This window comes from Lepisosteus oculatus, chromosome 7, assembly GCF_040954835.1.
Source record: "Lepisosteus oculatus isolate fLepOcu1 chromosome 7, fLepOcu1.hap2, whole genome shotgun sequence".
NCBI classification, from domain to species: Eukaryota; Metazoa; Chordata; class Actinopteri; order Semionotiformes; family Lepisosteidae; genus Lepisosteus; species Lepisosteus oculatus.
In genome coordinates this window covers 2,433,786-2,451,706 of record NC_090702.1, presented here as the reverse complement: position 1 = coordinate 2,451,706, position 17,921 = coordinate 2,433,786, and the positions used below count along the sequence as shown (strand labels likewise).

Genomic DNA, 17,921 nt, shown 5'->3' with positions numbered 1-17,921 from the left:
AGGTAAGGGCTCGTCTACAAATTCTTACTTTAAAAAAACATGTAGTGGCTTTATCTTTCAGTATGCGAGGGGAAAAAAAAACACAGAAACGCTTAAGTGAGAAGAAAATACTTTTAAAAGAATCTGTGCAAGAGCTTACCGTGCAGTACAGTCATCTTAATAGCAAATTCCCTCTTTTGTTCGTTTGCTAAAATGCAAGGCAAACTGACCGCAATCCCTGTGCGTGGGCATGCTCAGAAGCAGCGCTCTCAACAATGATAGCAGTCGCTGTTCGGGATACTCGCTCCCAAGCCGAATATATATGAGAAAGGGTAGGCATTTGGGTTTTTTTATATATATATATGCAGAATGTTGTGTCTGCTGTGGTGCGTTGAAAGAGACGTCCGTAGGTAAAATGAGAACGCGAGAAGACCCGATTTTCTCTAAGTGCGGAGTCAGCCCTGGACTGCAGTCTTGTTGCTTTTTGCGGTTTCTGCTAACTTAAGACAGTTTTGGGGGGTATCTGTTGCAATTTATTTATTTTGCATGGTACGGCGCCCGGCTATAATATCGGACCCTTTAACCGGAGGCTCGTGGGTTAGTACGCGGCATCTCAGGGGAGCCTTTGCGTGGATAGACTGTAGGGACTGTGTTCCGGCTCTCTGCCGGCACGAAATGTGCATTTCATCGGGGTTTGAACCGTGTCGGGCTTTTTTTTTTTAACGTGTGAGAAGTACGTACGTCGTCCGAGTCAGTCCGTTGTCCGTCTCGCTGTCGGATGCACGCCCCGTGGGTCTGCCGCGGGTACGCTGCGTCGCCCAAGCCCACCGGTGGGAGAGGAGACTCGCCACATCCTGCTCCGGTCTGTTTGAACACCTGGTGATACCGAGCGCCTACTGGGGGCAGAGCCGGCGGTCAAAACACCAGGGTGCATTCATGTCGTGGGAAGGGGAAAAAAAAGACAAACCGCTGTCTCCGTTGACGCGTCTTCTCAACATTGCATTGCGTTTTGTTGTTGTCGTCGTCGCCGCCGTGGTCGATTTCGCGTCCCCCTCTTCTGACCGAGCGGGAGGGTGTCAGCGCAGTTCAGGGTCAGTGGGTTGTGTGTGTGGGGAGGTACACTGTGCTCCCCAATAGCAGGAGGACTCCCACACGGCCCCCCTCCGTGTAGACATACCTGTAGACCGCTCACGACCCTGCTTTTGCAAGACCGTGGCAAGGGACACTGGTGACGTCTTCCTGACGACTTGAAACCCCGCAGGGTGTTTCTCATCGGCCCGGCTCTTGGCAAGGAGGCAGGAGCGATGTGCGTCCTGTGAGTCCCCGCTGTCCCCGCTCAGGGTCTCGGCTTGGGGATGCAGTTGCGGGTTAGTGTGTTGTCCTGAGACGCTGTCGGAAGCCGCACGCTGCTGCCCCTGGTGACGCTGCGGTGTTCCTGCTCCCAGCATGAATGACATGAACCTGAGTCCAGTGGGGATGGACCAGCTGAGTGTCCCCTCTGTGAGCGGAGCCATTCCTGTGAGCGGAGGACACCTGGGCCTGCCTACATCTCCCCCGCACAGCTCCATCGCTGCTCCAGGTCAGTGCCGAGCACACGGCTCCATCACTGCCCCGAGCACACGGCTCCATCACTGCCCCGAGCACACGGCTCCATCACTGCCCTGCGCCGAGCACACAGCTCCATCACTGCCCCGAGCACACTGCTCCATCGCCGCGCTGCCCCGAGCACACTGCTCCATCACTGCCCCGAGCACACAGCTCCATCACTGCCCTGCGCCAAGCACACGGCTCCATCACTGCCCCAAGCACACAGCTCCATCACCACACAGCTCCATCACTGCCCCGAGCACTCAGCTCCATCACTGCCCTGCGCCAAGCACACAGCTCCATCACTGCCCCGAGCACACTGCTCCATCACCACACAGCTCCATCACTGCCCTGCGCCAAGCACACAGCTCCATCACTGCCCCGAGCACACTGCTCCATCACCACACAGCTCCATCACTGCCCTGCGCCAAGCACACAGCTCCATCACTGCCCCGAGCACACAGCTCCATCACCACACAGCTCCATCACTGCCCCGAGCACACAGCTCCATCACCACACAGCTCCATCACTGCCCCGAGCACTCAGCTCCATCACTGCCCTGCGCCAAGCACACAGCTCCATCACTGCCCCGAGCACACAGCTCCATCACCACACAGCTCCATCACTGCCCCGAGCACACAGCTCCATCACCACACAGCTCCATCACTGCCCCGAGCACACAGCTCCATCACCACACAGCTCCATCACCACACTGCTCCATCACTGCCCTGTGCCAAGCACACAGCTCCATCACTGCCCCGAGCACACTGCTCCATCACCACACAGCTCCATCACTGCCCCGAGCACACAGCTCCATCACCACACAGCTCCATCACTGCCCCGAGCACACAGCTCCATCACCACACAGCTCCATCACTGCCCGGCGCCAAGCACAGAGCTCCATCGCCTCACTGCCCCGAGCACAGAGCTCCATCGCCTCACTGCCCCGAGCACAGAGCTCCATCACTGCGCTGCCCCGAGCACAGAGCTCCATCGCCGCGCTGCCCCGAGCACAGAGCTCCATCGCCGCGCTGCCCCGAGCACAGAGCTCCATCGCCGCGCTGCCCCGAGCACAGAGCTCCATCGCCGCGCTGCCCCGAGCACAGAGCTCCATCGCCGCGCTGCCCCGAGCACACAGCTCCATCACCACACAGCTCCATCACCACACAGCTCCATCACTGCCCTGCGCCAAGCACACTGCTCCATCACCACACAGCTCCATCACTGCCCTGCGCCAAGCACACTGCTCCATCACTGCTCCATCACCACACTGCTCCATCACCACACAGCTCCATCACTGCCCTGCGCCAAGCACACTGCTCCATCACTGCTCCATCACCACACTGCTCCATCACCACACTGCTCCATCACCACACAGCTCCATCACCACACAGCTCCATCACTGCCCTGCCCCGAGCACACAGCTCCATCACTGCCCCGAGCACACAGCTCCATCACTGCCCCGAGCACACAGCTCCATCACTGCCCCGAGCACACAGCTCCATCACTGCCCTGCGCCAAGCACACAGCTCCATCACTGCCCCGAGCACACAGCTCCATCACTGCCCTGCGCCGAGCACACTGCTCCATCACTGACCCGAGCACACGGCTCCATCACCACACAGATCCATCACCACACAGATCCATCACCACACAGCTCCATCACTGCTCCAGGTCAGTGCCGAGCACACGGCTCCATCACTGCCCTGCCCCGAGCACACGGCTCCATCACTGCCCTGCCCCGAGCACACAGCTCCATCACTGCCCTGCGCCAAGCACACAGCTCCATCACTGCCCTGCGCCAAGCACACAGCTCCATCACTGCCCTGCGCCAAGGACACAGCTCCATCACTGCCCCGAGCACACTGCTCCATCACTGCCCCGAGCGCAGAGCTCCATCGCCGCGCTGCCCCGAGCGCAGAGCTCCATCGCCGCGTTGCCCCGAGCGCAGAGCTCCATCGCCACACTGCTCCATCACTGCCCCGAGCACACTGCTCCATCACTGCCCCGAGCACACTGCTCCATCACTGCCCCGAGCACACAGCTCCATCACCACACTGCTCCATCACTGACCTGAGCACACAGCTCCATCGCCTCACTGCCCCGAGCACAGAGCTCCATCACTGCCCCAGGTCAGCCCCGAGCACACAGCTCCATCACTGCAGTGCACTGAGCTCCTGGTTCAAATCCCTGGACTCTGCCCCTGAAATGTTGTTCTTTTTTCCTGCTCACGTTACTGAATCTCCTTGCCATCCACTCGTCAGACGCGACGTCCGACTGAACGTTCCGCTTTCACTGATCCACTCTGCATCGTTACTGGTCGACGCCGAAGCCCACCGCTCTCCCCAGTCCCAGTGCCCGTTAAAGGCGTTGGTCAGTGGCCTTGTTCTGGTCTCTCCTCAGGCATGCCGGTGGCCATCCCTAACCTGGGTCCTTCCCTGGGGTCCTTGCCCTCCGCCCTCTCCCTCATGCTGCCCATGGGTCCCATCGGAGACAGGGGTGTGATGTGTGGCACCCTGGAGAGGAATTACACCCTGCCCCCTCCCCCATACCCTCACCTGGAGAGCAGCTACTTCAGACACATCCTGCCCGGTAGGTCGAGACGAGAGTCATTGAACACACTTTTTCTGCCTTACTTGTGGGATCTGGGTTGTTTCTTAAGTGAAATGGCGTGGTTACTCCTCTGTTTTCTAACCGTTGTATCCAGTACAGTGTCGTGGGGGAGCTGGAGTCTATCCCAGCAAGGAACAAGAACAAGGCAGGGTACACTCTGGGCAGGACACCAGTCCATCACAGGACACACACAGACACTCACACCAGGGCCAGTCCATCACAGGACACACACAGACACTCACACCAGGGCCAGTCCATCACAGGAGACACACTCACCCACACCAAGACCAGTCCATCACAGGACACACACTCACCCACACCAGGGCCAGTCCATCACAGGACACACACAGGACACACACAGGACACACACAGGACACACACACCAGGGGCAGTTTTCCCTGAAGTTAACAAATCAACCAGAGTTTCCGGAAGAAATCTGGAACCCCTGGTTTATTTCTGGAGCTAGGGTGTTGTCTGTGTGGAGTTTGCATGTTCTCCTGTGTGTGTGTGTGTGTGTGTGTGTGTGTGTGTGTGTGTGTCCTGTGATGGACTGGCCCTGGTGTGTGTGTGTGTGAGTGTGTGTGTCCTGTGATGGACTGGCCCTGGTGTGTGTGAGTGTGTCCTGTGATGGACTGGCCCTGGTGTGTGTGAGTGTGTGTGTGTCCTGTGATGGACTGGCCCTGGTGTGTGTGAGTGTGTGTGTGTCCTGTGATGGACTGGCCCTGGCGTGAGTGTGTGTGTGTGTGTGTGTGTGTGTGTGTGTGTGTGTGTGTGTGTGTGTGTGTCTGTGCTGTGACAGACTGGCGTCCTGCCCAGGATGTACCCTGCCTTGTGGCTGGCACTAGCTGGGTCACAGGCTTGCAGCCTCCCCCTGCGACACCGAATCGGGCAGAGCGATTAGAGTATTCGAAACGGATTCCTGTCTTTGTACGTGCCTGCGCAGCACACGCCCCATGTGGGGGTAACGCAAGTAAGCAAGGAAGGCGTGATGCCCTGGTTTTGTTCAGGAAACAACCGGATCGATGAGTTACTCACTGCCGACGTTGCTGGACCGGTCCGGTTTGTAACCTCTCCTGTGCTCTCCTGCTTGATCGCCGTAGGTATCCTGTCGTATCTGGCCGACCGGCCGCCCCCTCAGTACATCCACCCCAGCAGCCTCAACATGGACGCCGGCGCGCCCCTCTCCGTGCCCAGCAACCCCTCCTCCCTGGACCCCTACCAGCCCGGGGGGGCGGTGGGGCTGGAGCCCGGCCTGGTGGCCCTGGACTCGCGGCAGCAGGTGGGGGGGCACGGCACCGGGGGGCTCCACCAGGGCGGCGCCCACGAGGTGCCCCTGGACGCCGGCCTCTCGCTGGACCCCCCCCGCGTGAGCAGCCCCATCTCCCCCGACGGCATGGGCGAGGAGCCGGCCCGGAGCCACGAGGGGATGGCGGTGGACGGGGGGGCCGGGGTGATGCCCCTGCACGCGGGCGGGGGGCTGGAGCTGCCCGTGGTCCTGGAGCCCGAACTGCACCCGGCCGGCTTGAGCTCCGGCCCGGTCAGCGTGGTGCTGTCCCACCCCATCGCCCCCCTGGAGCCCGCCGGCATGGGCCTGGAGCCGGTCAATCCCGCCGCCGCCGCCGCCGGCACCGAGGTGCCCCTGGGGCCCGAGAACCTGGTGCTGGTCCCGTCCGTGCTCCAGCTGGAGGACTCCAACTCCAACAAGGAGAACCTGGCCGCCGCCTTCACCATCTGTGAGTGCCGGACGCCGGGATCGCCGAGATGGCACAGGGATCATTGTGCGCCAGCGTCCCCGCCTGGGAGACGCACAGCGATCATTCAGCCCCATTAACCCCACCTGGGAGACGCACAGTGATCATTCTGCACCAGTAACCCCACCTGGGAGACGCTCAGTGATCATTCTGCACCAGTAACCCCGCCTGGGAGACGCACAGCGATCATTGTGCGCCAGCGTCCCCGCCTGGGAGACGCACAGTGATCATTGTGCGCCAGCTTCCCCACCTGGGAGACGCACAGTGATCATTGTGAGGTGATGATCACCTGGGAGACGCACAGTGATCATTGTGCGTCAGCGTCCCCACCTGGGAGACGCACAGTGATCATTCAGCCCCAGTCACCTCGCCTGGGAGACGCACAGCGATCATTGTGCGCCAGCGTCCCCACCTGGGAGACGCACAGCGATCATTGTGCGCCAGCGTCCCCACCTGGGAGACGCACAGCGATCATTGTGCGCCAGCGTCCCCTCCTGGGAGACGCACAGTGATCATTCTGCGCCAGTAACCCTGCCTGGGAGACGCACAGTGATCATTGTGCGCCAGCGTCCCCTCCTGGGAGACGCACAGTGATCATTCTGCGCCAGTAACCCTGCCTGGGAGACGCACAGTGATCATTGTGCGCCAGCGTCCCCGCCTGGGAGACGCACAGTGATCATTGTGCGCCAGCGTCGCAGCCTGGGAGACGCACAGTGATCATTGTGTGCCAGGGTCCCCACCTGGGAGACGCCCAGCGATCATTGTGCGCCAGTAACCCCCACCTGGGAGACGCACAGTGATCATTGTGCGCCAGCAACCCCACCTGGGAGACGCCCAGCGATCATTGTGCGCCAGGGTCCCCACCTGGGAGACGCACAGTGATCACTGTGCGCCAGTAACCCCACCTGGGAGACGCACAGTGATCATTCTGCCCCAGAATATGTAGACCAGGATGTGCAAGTTCAGAGTGGAGTTTAGCAGGGACGAAAGGGTTAGCACTCTTACTCTTAGTCACTCAGAAACAGTGCCCTGGAATTTTACATCAGCAAGCTGTCGGCACCTCAGATTACATATCTGCAGGATGACATCTCCTACAGAGCAGCGCACCCAGTCACCTCACTGGGACATTGGTTTTGAAAGTTTTCACCCAGAGGGGATTCTGCCCTGACTGCGGGAACCCTGGCTTTCCCAGCCCACTTTTTTACACCTGGGTAACACCTCCATTATTGTCGAGAAACGCCCTGGGATTTTTAATGACCACAGAGAGTCAGGAGCTCGGTTTTACGTCCCATCCGAAGGACGTATACCCCTGGGCTTGACGTTTCACCCCGGTTCTCCCTGCGGAAGACGCCAGCAGGGCATATCACCCAGGCCAGCAGCCATATCACCCTGCAGCTCACAACTGGCAACCCACTGAAGCTAAGCAGGTGGGAGCCTGGTCAGTACCTGGATGGGAGACTTCTGGGAAAAACTAAGGTTGCTGCTGGGAGAGGTGTTAGTGGGGCCAGCAGGGGGCGCTCACCCTGCGGTCTGTGTGGGTCCTCATGCCCCAGTATAGTGACGGGGACACTAGACTGTAAACAGGCGCCGTCCTTCGGATGAGACGTAAAACCGAGGTCCTGACTCTCTGTGGTCATTAAAAATCCCAGGGTGTCTCTCGAAAAGAGTAGGGGTGTTACCCCAGTGTCCTGACCAAATTTCCCATTGGCCCTCACCAATCATGGCCTCATAATAACCCCCCTCTCTGAACTGGCTCCATCCCTCTGCTCTCCTCCCCACTGAGAGCTGGTGTGTGGGAGAGGACTGGAGCATCATCCAGGTGGGGCTGCACACTGGTGGGGGTGGAGGGGATCCCCATTACCTGTAAAGCGCTTTGAGTGGAATGTCCAGAAAAGCGCTATATAAGTGTAAGCAATTAATTAATTAATTAACAGGCTGCTCTCGCCTAGGGTGCACGCTGTGCGACCGGTCGTACCCGTCGGACTGCCCCGAGCACGGACCGGTCACCTTCATCCCGGACACCCCGCTGGACAGCCGCGCCCGCCTGTCCCTGCCCCGGCAGCTCTCCCTGAGGACGTCCGTCACGGGGCAGGACCTGGGTACGGCCCTCCTCCTCCTCCTCTGACCCTTCGTCCTCGGAGCTGTGAAAAACAGCCTTGCAGTCTTTCTGTGGTTAAGAATGTGGCTTCTGCCGCTGGAGACTTGTGAGGCTTATTCACGAATATATGTCCTTTTTTATGGTGTTTTTGGGATGTTTTTGGAGGGCAGCACGGCGGTGCAGGGGTCGGCATTGCTGCCTCGCAGCGCCGGGGCCCTGGGTTCGATCCCTGGGGTGCTGTCTGGGTGGAGTTTGCGTGTTCTCCCCGTGTTCATGTGGGGATTCCTCCCGCAGTCCAAAGTCATGCTGGTGGGTTAACTGGCTTCTAGGAAAACTGGCCCTGGTGTGAGTGTGTGTGTGTGTCCTGTGATGGACTGGCCCTGGTGTGAGTGTGTGTGTCTGTGTCCTGTGATGGACTGGCCCTGGTGTGAGTGTGTGTGTCTGTGTCCTGTGATGGACTGGCCCTGGTGTGAGTGTGTGTGTCTGTGTCCTGTGATGGACTGGCCCTGGTGTGAGTGTGTGTGTCTGTGTCCTGTGATGGACTGGCCCTGGTGTGAGTGTGAGTGTGTGTCTGTGTCCTGTGATGGACTGGCCCTGGTGTGAGTGTGAGTGTGTGTGTCCTGTGATGGACTGGTGTCCCAGCCAGGGTGAAAGGGATAGAGATGAGGTGGATGGAAGTACTCTGTGTGGAGGAAATTGTGTGTGGGATGACCATGCTTGTCTGTCTCCAGGTGTGTTTGCACGAGAAGCCATCCCTGTGAGGACCTGCTTTGGACCACTGGTGGGGCAGCACTGTAGCACTTTAGATGTGTCCAACTGGTCGGAGAAGACTCACACTAACGTCTGGAAGGTGAGAAGCGTTAATCCCCTTGTGTTACAGCAGGCCCTGTAGTGTCACAAAGGAGTCCTGACCAAGGTCAGTCCATCACAGGACACACACACACACTCACACCAGGGCCAGTCCATCACAGGACACACACACACACTCACACCAGGGCCAGTCCATCACAGGACACACACAGACACACACTCACACCAGAGCCAGTCCATCACAGGACACACACACACTCACACACCAGGGCCAGTCCATCACAGGACACTCTCTCTCACTCTCTCTCTCTCTCTCACACTCACACTCACACACACACACTCACACTCACACACACACACACACACACACACACACACACACACACACCAGGGCCAGTCCATCACAGGACACACACACACACACACACACACACACACCAGGGCCAGTCCATCACAGGACACACACACACACACACACACACACACCAGGGCCAGTCCATCACAGGACACACACACACACACACACACACCAGGGCCAGTCCATCACAGGACACACACACACACACACACACACACACCAGGGCCAGTCCATCACAGGACACACACACACACACACACACACACCAGGGCCAGTCCATCACAGGACACACACACACACACACACACCAGGGCCAGTCCATCACAGGACACACACACACACACACACACACACACACACACACCAGGGCCAGTCCGTCACAGGACACTCTCTCTCACTCTCTCTCACTCACACACCAGGATTAATTTTCCCAGAAGCCAATTAGCCCACCAGCAGGTCTTTGGACTGTGGGAGGAAACTAATCACAATCCAGATTGTTTAAACTGTCAACCTGGGTTCAGATAAACTGGGGGTCCCTGAGACAACCGGGAGGCCGACTGGGTTGTTGATGGACCGGCAGACGGCGTGGAACGAGGTGGTGCCCGTGATACCACAGTGACGTGGTGTGTCGCGGTGTGCAGGGGGGCCCGCGCTGTGAGTTTCACTCCCCCGTGCGTGCTCCGTTTCAGATGTTCCACAGCAACGTGCTGGAGTTCTGCGTCGTCACCACGGATGAGAACGAGTGCAACTGGATGATGTTCGTGCGCAAGGCAAGGCAAGTTCTCGCCATGCCGTGCACCTGAGTGGCAGCGCAGGCGCGAGAAAATGGTGGTCTGTGGTGCGCTGGGATTCAAGGCGTTCGTTTCATAGAGGCCATGACTGGTAAAGGCTGGGGTGGGGGGGGTTGAGTTGCCAGTTGGGAGTTGCTGGGTGATATGCCTGCTGGTGGAGATAACAGAGAGATAACAGAGCTGCGTACACAGTGGGATTGATTGATTGATGGATGGATGGATTGGTGGATTAATTGATAGATGGAATGATTAATGGATGGATGGATGATGGATGGATGAATTAATTGATGGCTGATGGATGGATGGGTTAATTGGATTGATGATTGATTGATGGATGATGGATGGATTGATTGATGGATGGATTGCTGATGGATGGATGGATTCATTGATGGATGATAGATTGATGGATTAATGGATGGATAGATTAATTGATGGATGATGGATGGATTGATGATTGATTGATGGATGATGGATGGATTGATGGATTGATTGATGGATGATTGATGATGGATGGATGGATTAATTGATGGATGATAGATTGATGATGGATTGATTGATGGATTGATGATTGATGAATTGATGGATTGGCGGATTAATGGGTGGATGATGGATGGATTGATTAATTGATGGAGGGACGGATTGGTGGATGGATTGATAGATGGGTGGATTGTAGGATCTGCGGGGGGGGGGGAGGGTTTTTCTGGGCGGCTCGCAGGCCCTGCAGCCAGAGGGGGCAGCTCACTCATCCCGCCGCCCCCCCCGTCGTCTTTCCCGCGCAGCACCGGGGAGGAGCAGAACCTGGTGGCCTACCCCCACAGCGGGAAGCTGTACTTCTGCTCCTCGAGGGACATCCCCCCCGACCACGAGCTGCTCTACTACTACAGCCGCGACTACGCCCGGCAGATCGGTGAGTGAGGTCGCCTGCCCGCACTTTCGTCTCGATTAATGAAACAATAATCGCTCTCCAGCTCTTCCCTGGACCCTCCACTCAAAGCCCTTCCCAGGTCAGGGGGAATCCCACTGCCGCCACCAGTGTGTCGCCCCCCCCCATCTGGACGATGCGCCAGTCCTCTCCCCACGTGTTACCCTGGTGTCACGGCCTCCTAATAACCCCCCTCTCTGAACGTTACACAGAAATATCTCTGTGAAACGTGTAGACGCACGCCGCATCAGGGACGAAGAACAGCAACAGCATCAGAAGTGCCGGGGGCGTTGAGGGCGGCGTCCTTCGGATGAGACATAAAACCGAGGTCCCGACTCTCTGTGGTCATTAACAATCCCAGGGTGTCTCTCGACAGGAGTAGGGGTGTTACCCCAGTGTCCTGGCCAAATTCCCCCCTTGGCCTTTACCCCTCATGGCCTCCTAATTACCCCCCTCTCTGAACTGGCTCCATCCCTCTGCTCTCCTCCCCACTGAGAGCTGGTGTGTGTGAGAGGACTGGAGCATCATCCAGGTGGGGCTGCACACTGGTGGGGGTAGTGGGATTCCCCCTGACCTGGGAAGAGCTCGGAGTGGAGGGTCCAGACAGGTGTCCGTGTCCGTGATGGACTGGTGTCCTGCCCAGGGTGTACCCTGCCTTGTGCCTGTTGCTTGCTGGGATAGACTCCAGCTCCCCCAGGGCCCTGTACGGGATGCTGTGTTTAGAGAATGGGTGAATGGACGAAGACCAGCGTGCGACCGCTGGGAGAGAACGTTTCGGGACCCGGTGGTGCGTGCGTGCAGTTTTTCACAGCCGTCCCTGTCCGTGGTTCTCGTTCCCAGGTGTCCCCGAGGTCCCGGACGCCCAGGTGTGTCACTGCCGGAAGGAGTGCTCCTCCTACTCGGACCCGAAGCCCCACCTGGGCACCCACACCCAGGTGCACAGCCCCCCGCCGGGCCCCGGCGCCAAGCTGGGTGGCGGCGGTGGCGGCGGTGGCGCCCCCCACTGGCCGGGCCACGCCAGGGAGAAGAAGTTCAAGTGCAGCATGTGCTCGCGGGCGTTCAGCTCCTCCACCAAGCTGAACGTGCACATCATGGGGCACGTGGGCATGAAGCCGCACAAGTGCGAGTTCTGCAGCAAGGCCTTCAGCGACCCCAGCAACCTGCGCACGCACCTGAAGATCCACACAGGTACCGGGTCCCGGGGTTCAGTTCCCAGAGCACTGTCTGGGTGGAGTCTGCGTGTTCCCTCCCGGTTCGGACGGGGCTTCTTCTGCTCTGGTTCCCCCTCCCCACCCCCCAGTCCAAAGACATGGGCTTCTGGGAAAACTGGCCCTGGCGTGAGTGTGTGTGTTTGTGTGTATCCTGTGATGGACTGGCCCTGGTGCGAGTGTGTGTGTGTGTGTCCTGTGATGGACTGGCCCTGGTGTGTGTGTTACCCCAATGTCCTGGCCAAATTTCCCCCCCTGGCCTTTACCCCTCATGGCCTCCTAATAACCCCCCTCTCTGAACTGGCTCCATCCCTCTGCTCTCCTCCCCACTGAGAGCTGGTGTGTGTGAGAGGACTGGAGCATCATCCAGGTGGGGCTGCACACTGGTGGGGGTAGTGGGATTCCCCCTGACCTGGGAAGAGCTGCGAGTGGAGGGTCCAGAGAAGCTCTAAATAAGTGTAAGGAATTATTATTGAAAACAACAAGCGCAGTTCTACTCTGCCCCCTGGTGGTAAAGGGGTTCAATTGCAGGCAGAGCACCGCTCCCCTAGATAGTGGGGGACCCCGCTGTGCTGCAAAGACCACGGTCCCCACACACCAGCTCTCAGTGGGGAGGAGAGCAGAGGGATGGAGCCAGTTCAGAGAGGGGGGTTATTAGGAGGCCATGAGGGGTAAAGGCCAGGGGGGAATTTGGCCAGGACACTGGGGTAACACCCCTACTCTTGTCGAGAGACGCCCTGGGATTGTTAATGACCACAGAGAGTCAGGACCTCGGTTTTACGTCTCGTCTGAAGGACGGCGCCTGTTTACAGTCTAGTGTCCCCGTCACTATACTGGGGCATGAGGACCCACACAGACCGCAGGGTGAGCGCCCCCTGCTGGCCCCACTCACACCTCTCCCAGCAGCAGCCTCAGCTTTCCCAGGAGTCTCCCCTCCAGGTACTGGCCAGGCTCACCCCTGCTGGGCTCCAGTGGGGTTTGTCAGCTGGGAGCTGCAGGGGGACACGGCTGCTGGCGTTCGATCGATCCCCCTTCCTTCCTTCCTGACCGGTGGGTCCTCCCCTTGCGCCCGCAGGCCAGAAGAACTACCGCTGCTCGGTGTGCGAGAAGTCCTTCACCCAGAAGGCCCACCTGGCTTCCCACATGATCATCCACACGGGCGCCCGGGACCTGAAGTGTGAGCACTGCGACCGGCTCTTCATGCGCCGCCAGGACCTCAAGCAGCACGCGCTGACCCACACCCAGTAAGAGCGCCTCTCTCTCCCTCTCTCCCTCTCTCCCTCTCTCCCTCTCTCCCTCTCTCCCTCTCCCTCTCTCTCCCTCCCTTTCTCCCCCTCTCCCCCTCTCCCCCTCTCTCTCCCTCTCTCTCCAGCCCGTCCCAGGTGCTGGGCATACGCCCGGGTCGTCTGGGGGCGGCGCCGGCTCATGCCTGGCGCCGCGCCATCTTACTCTTTGGTCAACTCTTTGGCTGTTTGGCAGTATTGGCCTTTATAATTGGCCTTTATAATTGGTCTATATAATTGGCCTATAATTTGGAATAGGAGCTGCCGTCTCAGAAGTCCCAGGAAAGGGACTCGAGTTTCGGGGCAGGGCCAGCCAGTGGCAGTGTTGGGGGTAGGGCAGACGCGCCCAACGCCAGCGCCGGGGCAGAGAGATTGACGCTGCGAAACGCTCGTTCCAGGGAGCGCCAGAAGAAGTGCCCCAGGTGCGACAAGCTCTTTTGGCGGACCAACCACCTGAAGAAGCACCTGAACTCCCACGAGGGGCGCAGGGACTACGTCTGCGAGAAGTGCACCAAGGCCTTCCTCACCAAGTACCACCTCACCCGGCACCTGAAGATCTGCAAGGGGCCGAAGGCCGGCCGGCCCGCGGAGGAGGAGGAGGAGGAGGAGGAAGAGGAGGAGGAGGAAGAGGAAGAGGAAGAGGAGGGCGATCGGGCCGGCCGCGGGCAGCAGCAGCAGCAGCACGGACAGAACCACAGCCGGGACTGAACGGCGGGCGTCCGGCCCCCTATTTGCGGCGTGTCGCTTTTGACTGAACCGGCTAACTGGTTTCCAGCCCGGGGGGGGGGTGGGATAAACTGGGCTCCGAGACCTTGCTGGTGGGGGGGGTGGGCGTCTCGCAGAAACCGGTCCGCGCTGAAACGGAGCCGGGCGGCGATGTCCTGCCGTTGTGAGACCCCCGGGGGTCTCTCAAGTTGAAACAGTCGATGCTGCTTTCGCCTCCAAGAAAACGTCACCCCTGCCTGATGCGTTATAGGGGGGGTTATCTTACTACCTTACTACCTTTTTGGGGGGATGGGGGTCCAATATTTGGGGGTTTGGCTTGTGCTGGGGCACAGTCTGTCTGTCCCCACCCCTGCATGAGCACCTGAGGGTGGAGACCGAGACGTTCTGGGGCTGCTGTCGCGACAGGTTGGTATTAACGCGGTAGTTTTGCACCAAAAAAAAAACCCCAAACACTCGAGTTTTACAACAGTTGATTCACTGGGAGTGAGGGAGACCGCCATCGGTGTCATCGCGTTACGCCTCGGGTCGGTTCTTACGCGTCGTTGTACAGAGGGGGGGGTATTTTAACGGGGATGATTGAATGATTGACATTAACGCCAGCAGCCATATCACCCTGCAACTCACAACTGGCAACCCACTGAAGCTAAGCAGGTGTGAGCCTGGTCAGTACCTGGATGGGAGACCTCCTGGGAAAAACTAAGGTTGCTGCTGGAAGAGGTGTTAGTGGGGCCAGCAGGGGGCGCTCACCCTGTGGTCCATGTGGGTCCTCACGCCCCAGTATAGTGACGGGGACACTAGACTGTAAACAGGCGCCGTCCTTCGGATGAGATGTAAAACCGAGGTCCTGACTCTCTCCCAGGGCGCTTCTCGAAAAGAGTAAGGGTGTAACCCCGGTGTCCTGGCCAAATTTCCAATTGGCCCTGACCAATCATGGCCTCCTAATAATCCCCCCTCTATGAATTGGCTTCATTATTCTGCTCTCCTCCCCACTGAGAGCTGGTGTGTGGGGAGCGTTCTGGCGCACTATGGCTGCCGTCGCATCATCCAGGTGGGGCTGCACACTGGTGGGGGTGGAGGGGATCCCCATTACCTGTAAAGCGCTTTGAGTGGAGTGTCCAGAAAAGCGCTATATAAGTGTAAGCAATTATTATTATTATTATTATTATTATTAACCGGTGGGCGGTGAGAAAGTGTGTCTTCGCTGAGAGGCAGGAGACGCAAAGGGTTGTTTTTTTTTTGCTTTTCAACCCGCTTGAAAGGCTTTCTCATCCAAAAGCATCTCTGGAAATGCAGAGAGAGAGGAGAGAGAGAGAAAGGGGGTCGCACCAGCGATAATCGGTACTCGCGTGCGGTTTCTCCCCCGTATATCCAACTGGGTCTGCCGTTGTAAAAAAGAAAAAACAGCGGTAGCGATTTTGGGGGAAAAAAAAATCCGGCGCCGTGAGAAAACACGTGTTACTGCGGAACTGACCAGCCGTCTGAATTCTCCACCTGTAGCTCCTTACCGGCCCTTCGCTGTTTTGAAAAGGCGGGGACCAGGCGTCGCCTTGCACGACAGCGAGCACATTGGTGTTGCTCATGGGGTGTAAATGCTGGATCTGTGTTTTTTATATATATATATCCGCTTTGCGAGGATAAATCGTGTATCAGGGGGGTCAGCTGCCTTTTGAGCTTGCGAGAGGAGTTTATCCGGACCCGCATCCGCCGAGAACTCGCTGGAAACGTCGTTCTTTAAAAAAAAAATCGACGGAGGGGGTTTAATTGAAATTGAAATCGGCGCCGTATTCGCTTGCGCTTCGAGGACAAACGAGTCCGGCCGGGATGGTTGAGCCGGTGTCGGTCTCCCGTCTCCCAACCCGAGTATTGGTCGAGGACCATCGGGTCTCCGATGGTACCGCCGGCCCGGGCGGTCCTGGGCCGGCCTCCGGGCGGTCGGAGAAGCGGTGTGGTTCCCTGTCCCTCGTGTTGCACTCGCACGCCGGATCCGAGAGAGAGGGGGCGAGTTTAGCGCCCCCGGGTCACGGGGGACAAAAAATAGGACAATATCGTCCTCCACTTGTCACAGTTAGGGAAGCGCACTGCTGCCAGCCAGCGAGCATAAACTAAAAGCTCGTGTCGCGGCGCGTAATTATAAGAGATGCGATGGTCCATTGGGGGTGTGTGAATGAACCATGACGCACCGAGCTCCCGGGAGCACAGCCGGGGCTGTGGGCTCAGTTGTACACGACTGTCCGGCTTTCCCTCTGCGGGTTTAATCACGGTTTAGTCGCGCTCCGTGCGATTCCACCCACCGCTGGGGGGGAAAACCAACTGCAAGTCAACTAGTGACCCCAGGTAGGAATCGCCCGGTGCGACACAGGGGTGCCATCGCGGGCTGGTCCCGTGGAGAGTGCGCCACGATCTGCCAAGTCGTACTTTAAGGTATTGTAACGCAACGGGGGTTCAGGCGGGCGCCCTTGCCGCACCGTCGGGGGCTCGAACCTGGGACTCCTGCGACACTCAACAGGCGCCTGTTTACAGTCTAGTGTCCCCGTCACTATACTGGGGCATGAGGACCCACACAGACCGCAGGGTGAGCGCCCCCTGCTGGCCCCACTAACACCTCTCCCAGCAGCAACCTTAGTTTTTCCCAGGAGGTCTTCCATTTAGGTACGCCTGTTTACAGTCTAGTGTCCCCGTCACTATACTGGGGCATGAGGACCCACATGGACCCTGGACAACACACTCCACTGAGTGTGTTGAAAGGATTGTGGAGAGTGTTTTAAGTTGAAATTTGGCCTGCCCTCTTGGTTGAGGGCTAACCTGCAGGCACAGAATGAACTACTTTTTTAATGAAGGAAAAACGGCACATCTCGGATCGTAACGGCGAAAAGCTTGGCCGAAACGAGGGATTTAGTACTGTAACGCAACGGGGGTTCAGGCGGGCGCCCACGCCGCATTAGGTCGGCCCCCCACCGTCGGGGGCTCGAACCCGGGACTCCCGCGTCACCCAGCCCGGTGAGCCAAAGAGAGATCTCTCCACAGCCCAGTAGCTGTAGTCCTGCTATCACAGGGAGGGGTGGTGACGTCACCTGCTCTGGTAAGCCGGCTCTTACACAGTTCCTGTCGGCCGTAAGCGTTACAGTATTATTATACGAGGTGACGCATTTGTTTTGTTGTTGTTGTTGTTGGTTTTCTCCTTCCTGGCAGCAGTACGCGCCCGTACAAGCGTAGCCACGACGAGTGTGTGTGTGTGTGAGACGGGTGAGGGGGTGCCAGGCGTTGTGCGGGTAGGCTGAGCCCCCCCTCCTCCACAAGGAGGCTCCTGACGTTTCTCTGCTCACAGAATCGCGCATTTTTTCCCCCCTTGATTCTGTTCCTGGTGGCTTTTTTGTTTTGTTTTAAATCTGTATTAAAAGACCTGTTCAAAGGGACGCTGTGTGACCTGTTTTATTACGCGAGGATAGGGCAGGGAGAGGGCACGACCCCCAGCTGAGAATAACAGCGGAAACGTTGAACGCCGTTATTTCTGCGCCGCGTACAGAGCAGAGAGGGGGGGCGGTCCGGTTTGCGGGCTCGTTCGGACCTGGAAGGTCGCGGGTTCGAATCCCGGGCGAGGCGCCTCGCCTGAATTGCTCCCACCGATACCCTGTAGCTGGAGGAAATGCGTGCAATTGTTAAGTTGTTTTGGAGGAGGAGCGCCAGACACAGGACGGCTATCGGGAAGAACGGCATTGCCGCCTCACAGCGCTTGGGCCCCGGGTCCGGTTCCCGGGATGCTGTCTGTGTGGAGTTTGCACGTTCCTCCGGATGCTC

General features: G+C 58.4%; 1 protein-coding gene across 3 annotated transcripts; it reads left to right on the top strand.

The window, feature by feature from the left end:
* Nucleotides 1-212: 212 nt before the first annotated feature.
* On the top strand, nt 213-17,539 carry prdm4 (PR domain containing 4). Of its 3 annotated transcripts, none has more exons than XM_069192011.1 (11): nt 213-311; nt 1,425-1,558; nt 3,970-4,158; nt 5,280-5,912; nt 7,880-8,029; nt 8,760-8,878; nt 9,886-9,971; nt 10,767-10,894; nt 11,750-12,097; nt 13,193-13,361; nt 13,799-17,539. In XM_069192011.1, the coding sequence occupies exons 2-11, from the start codon at nt 1,426-1,428 to the stop codon at nt 14,106-14,108; spliced, it is 2,265 nt and encodes a 754-aa protein (XP_069048112.1). In that variant the 5' UTR covers nt 213-311; nt 1,425; the 3' UTR covers nt 14,109-17,539. The 3 variants fall into 3 exon arrangements, with proteins under 3 accessions (XP_069048112.1, XP_069048114.1, XP_069048113.1); XM_069192013.1 differs by lacking the exon at nt 13,799-17,539 and adding an exon at nt 13,659-13,790; XM_069192012.1 differs by lacking the exon at nt 213-311 and having other exon boundaries at nt 1,336-1,558.
* Nucleotides 17,540-17,921: the final 382 nt, after the last annotated feature.

Bases quoted from the DNA above. Each gene is read 5' to 3' on its own strand.
- prdm4 (XM_069192011.1), top strand. From the start codon at position 1,426: ATGAATGACATGAACCTGAGTCCAGTGGGGATGGACCAGCTGAGTGTC. The intron at 5,913-7,879 runs GTGAGTGCCGGA...GCTCTCGCCTAG, and splicing joins GGCCGCCGCCTTCACCATCT to GGTGCACGCTGTGCGACCGG. The intron at 12,098-13,192 runs GTACCGGGTCCC...TTGCGCCCGCAG, and splicing joins GCACCTGAAGATCCACACAG to GCCAGAAGAACTACCGCTGC.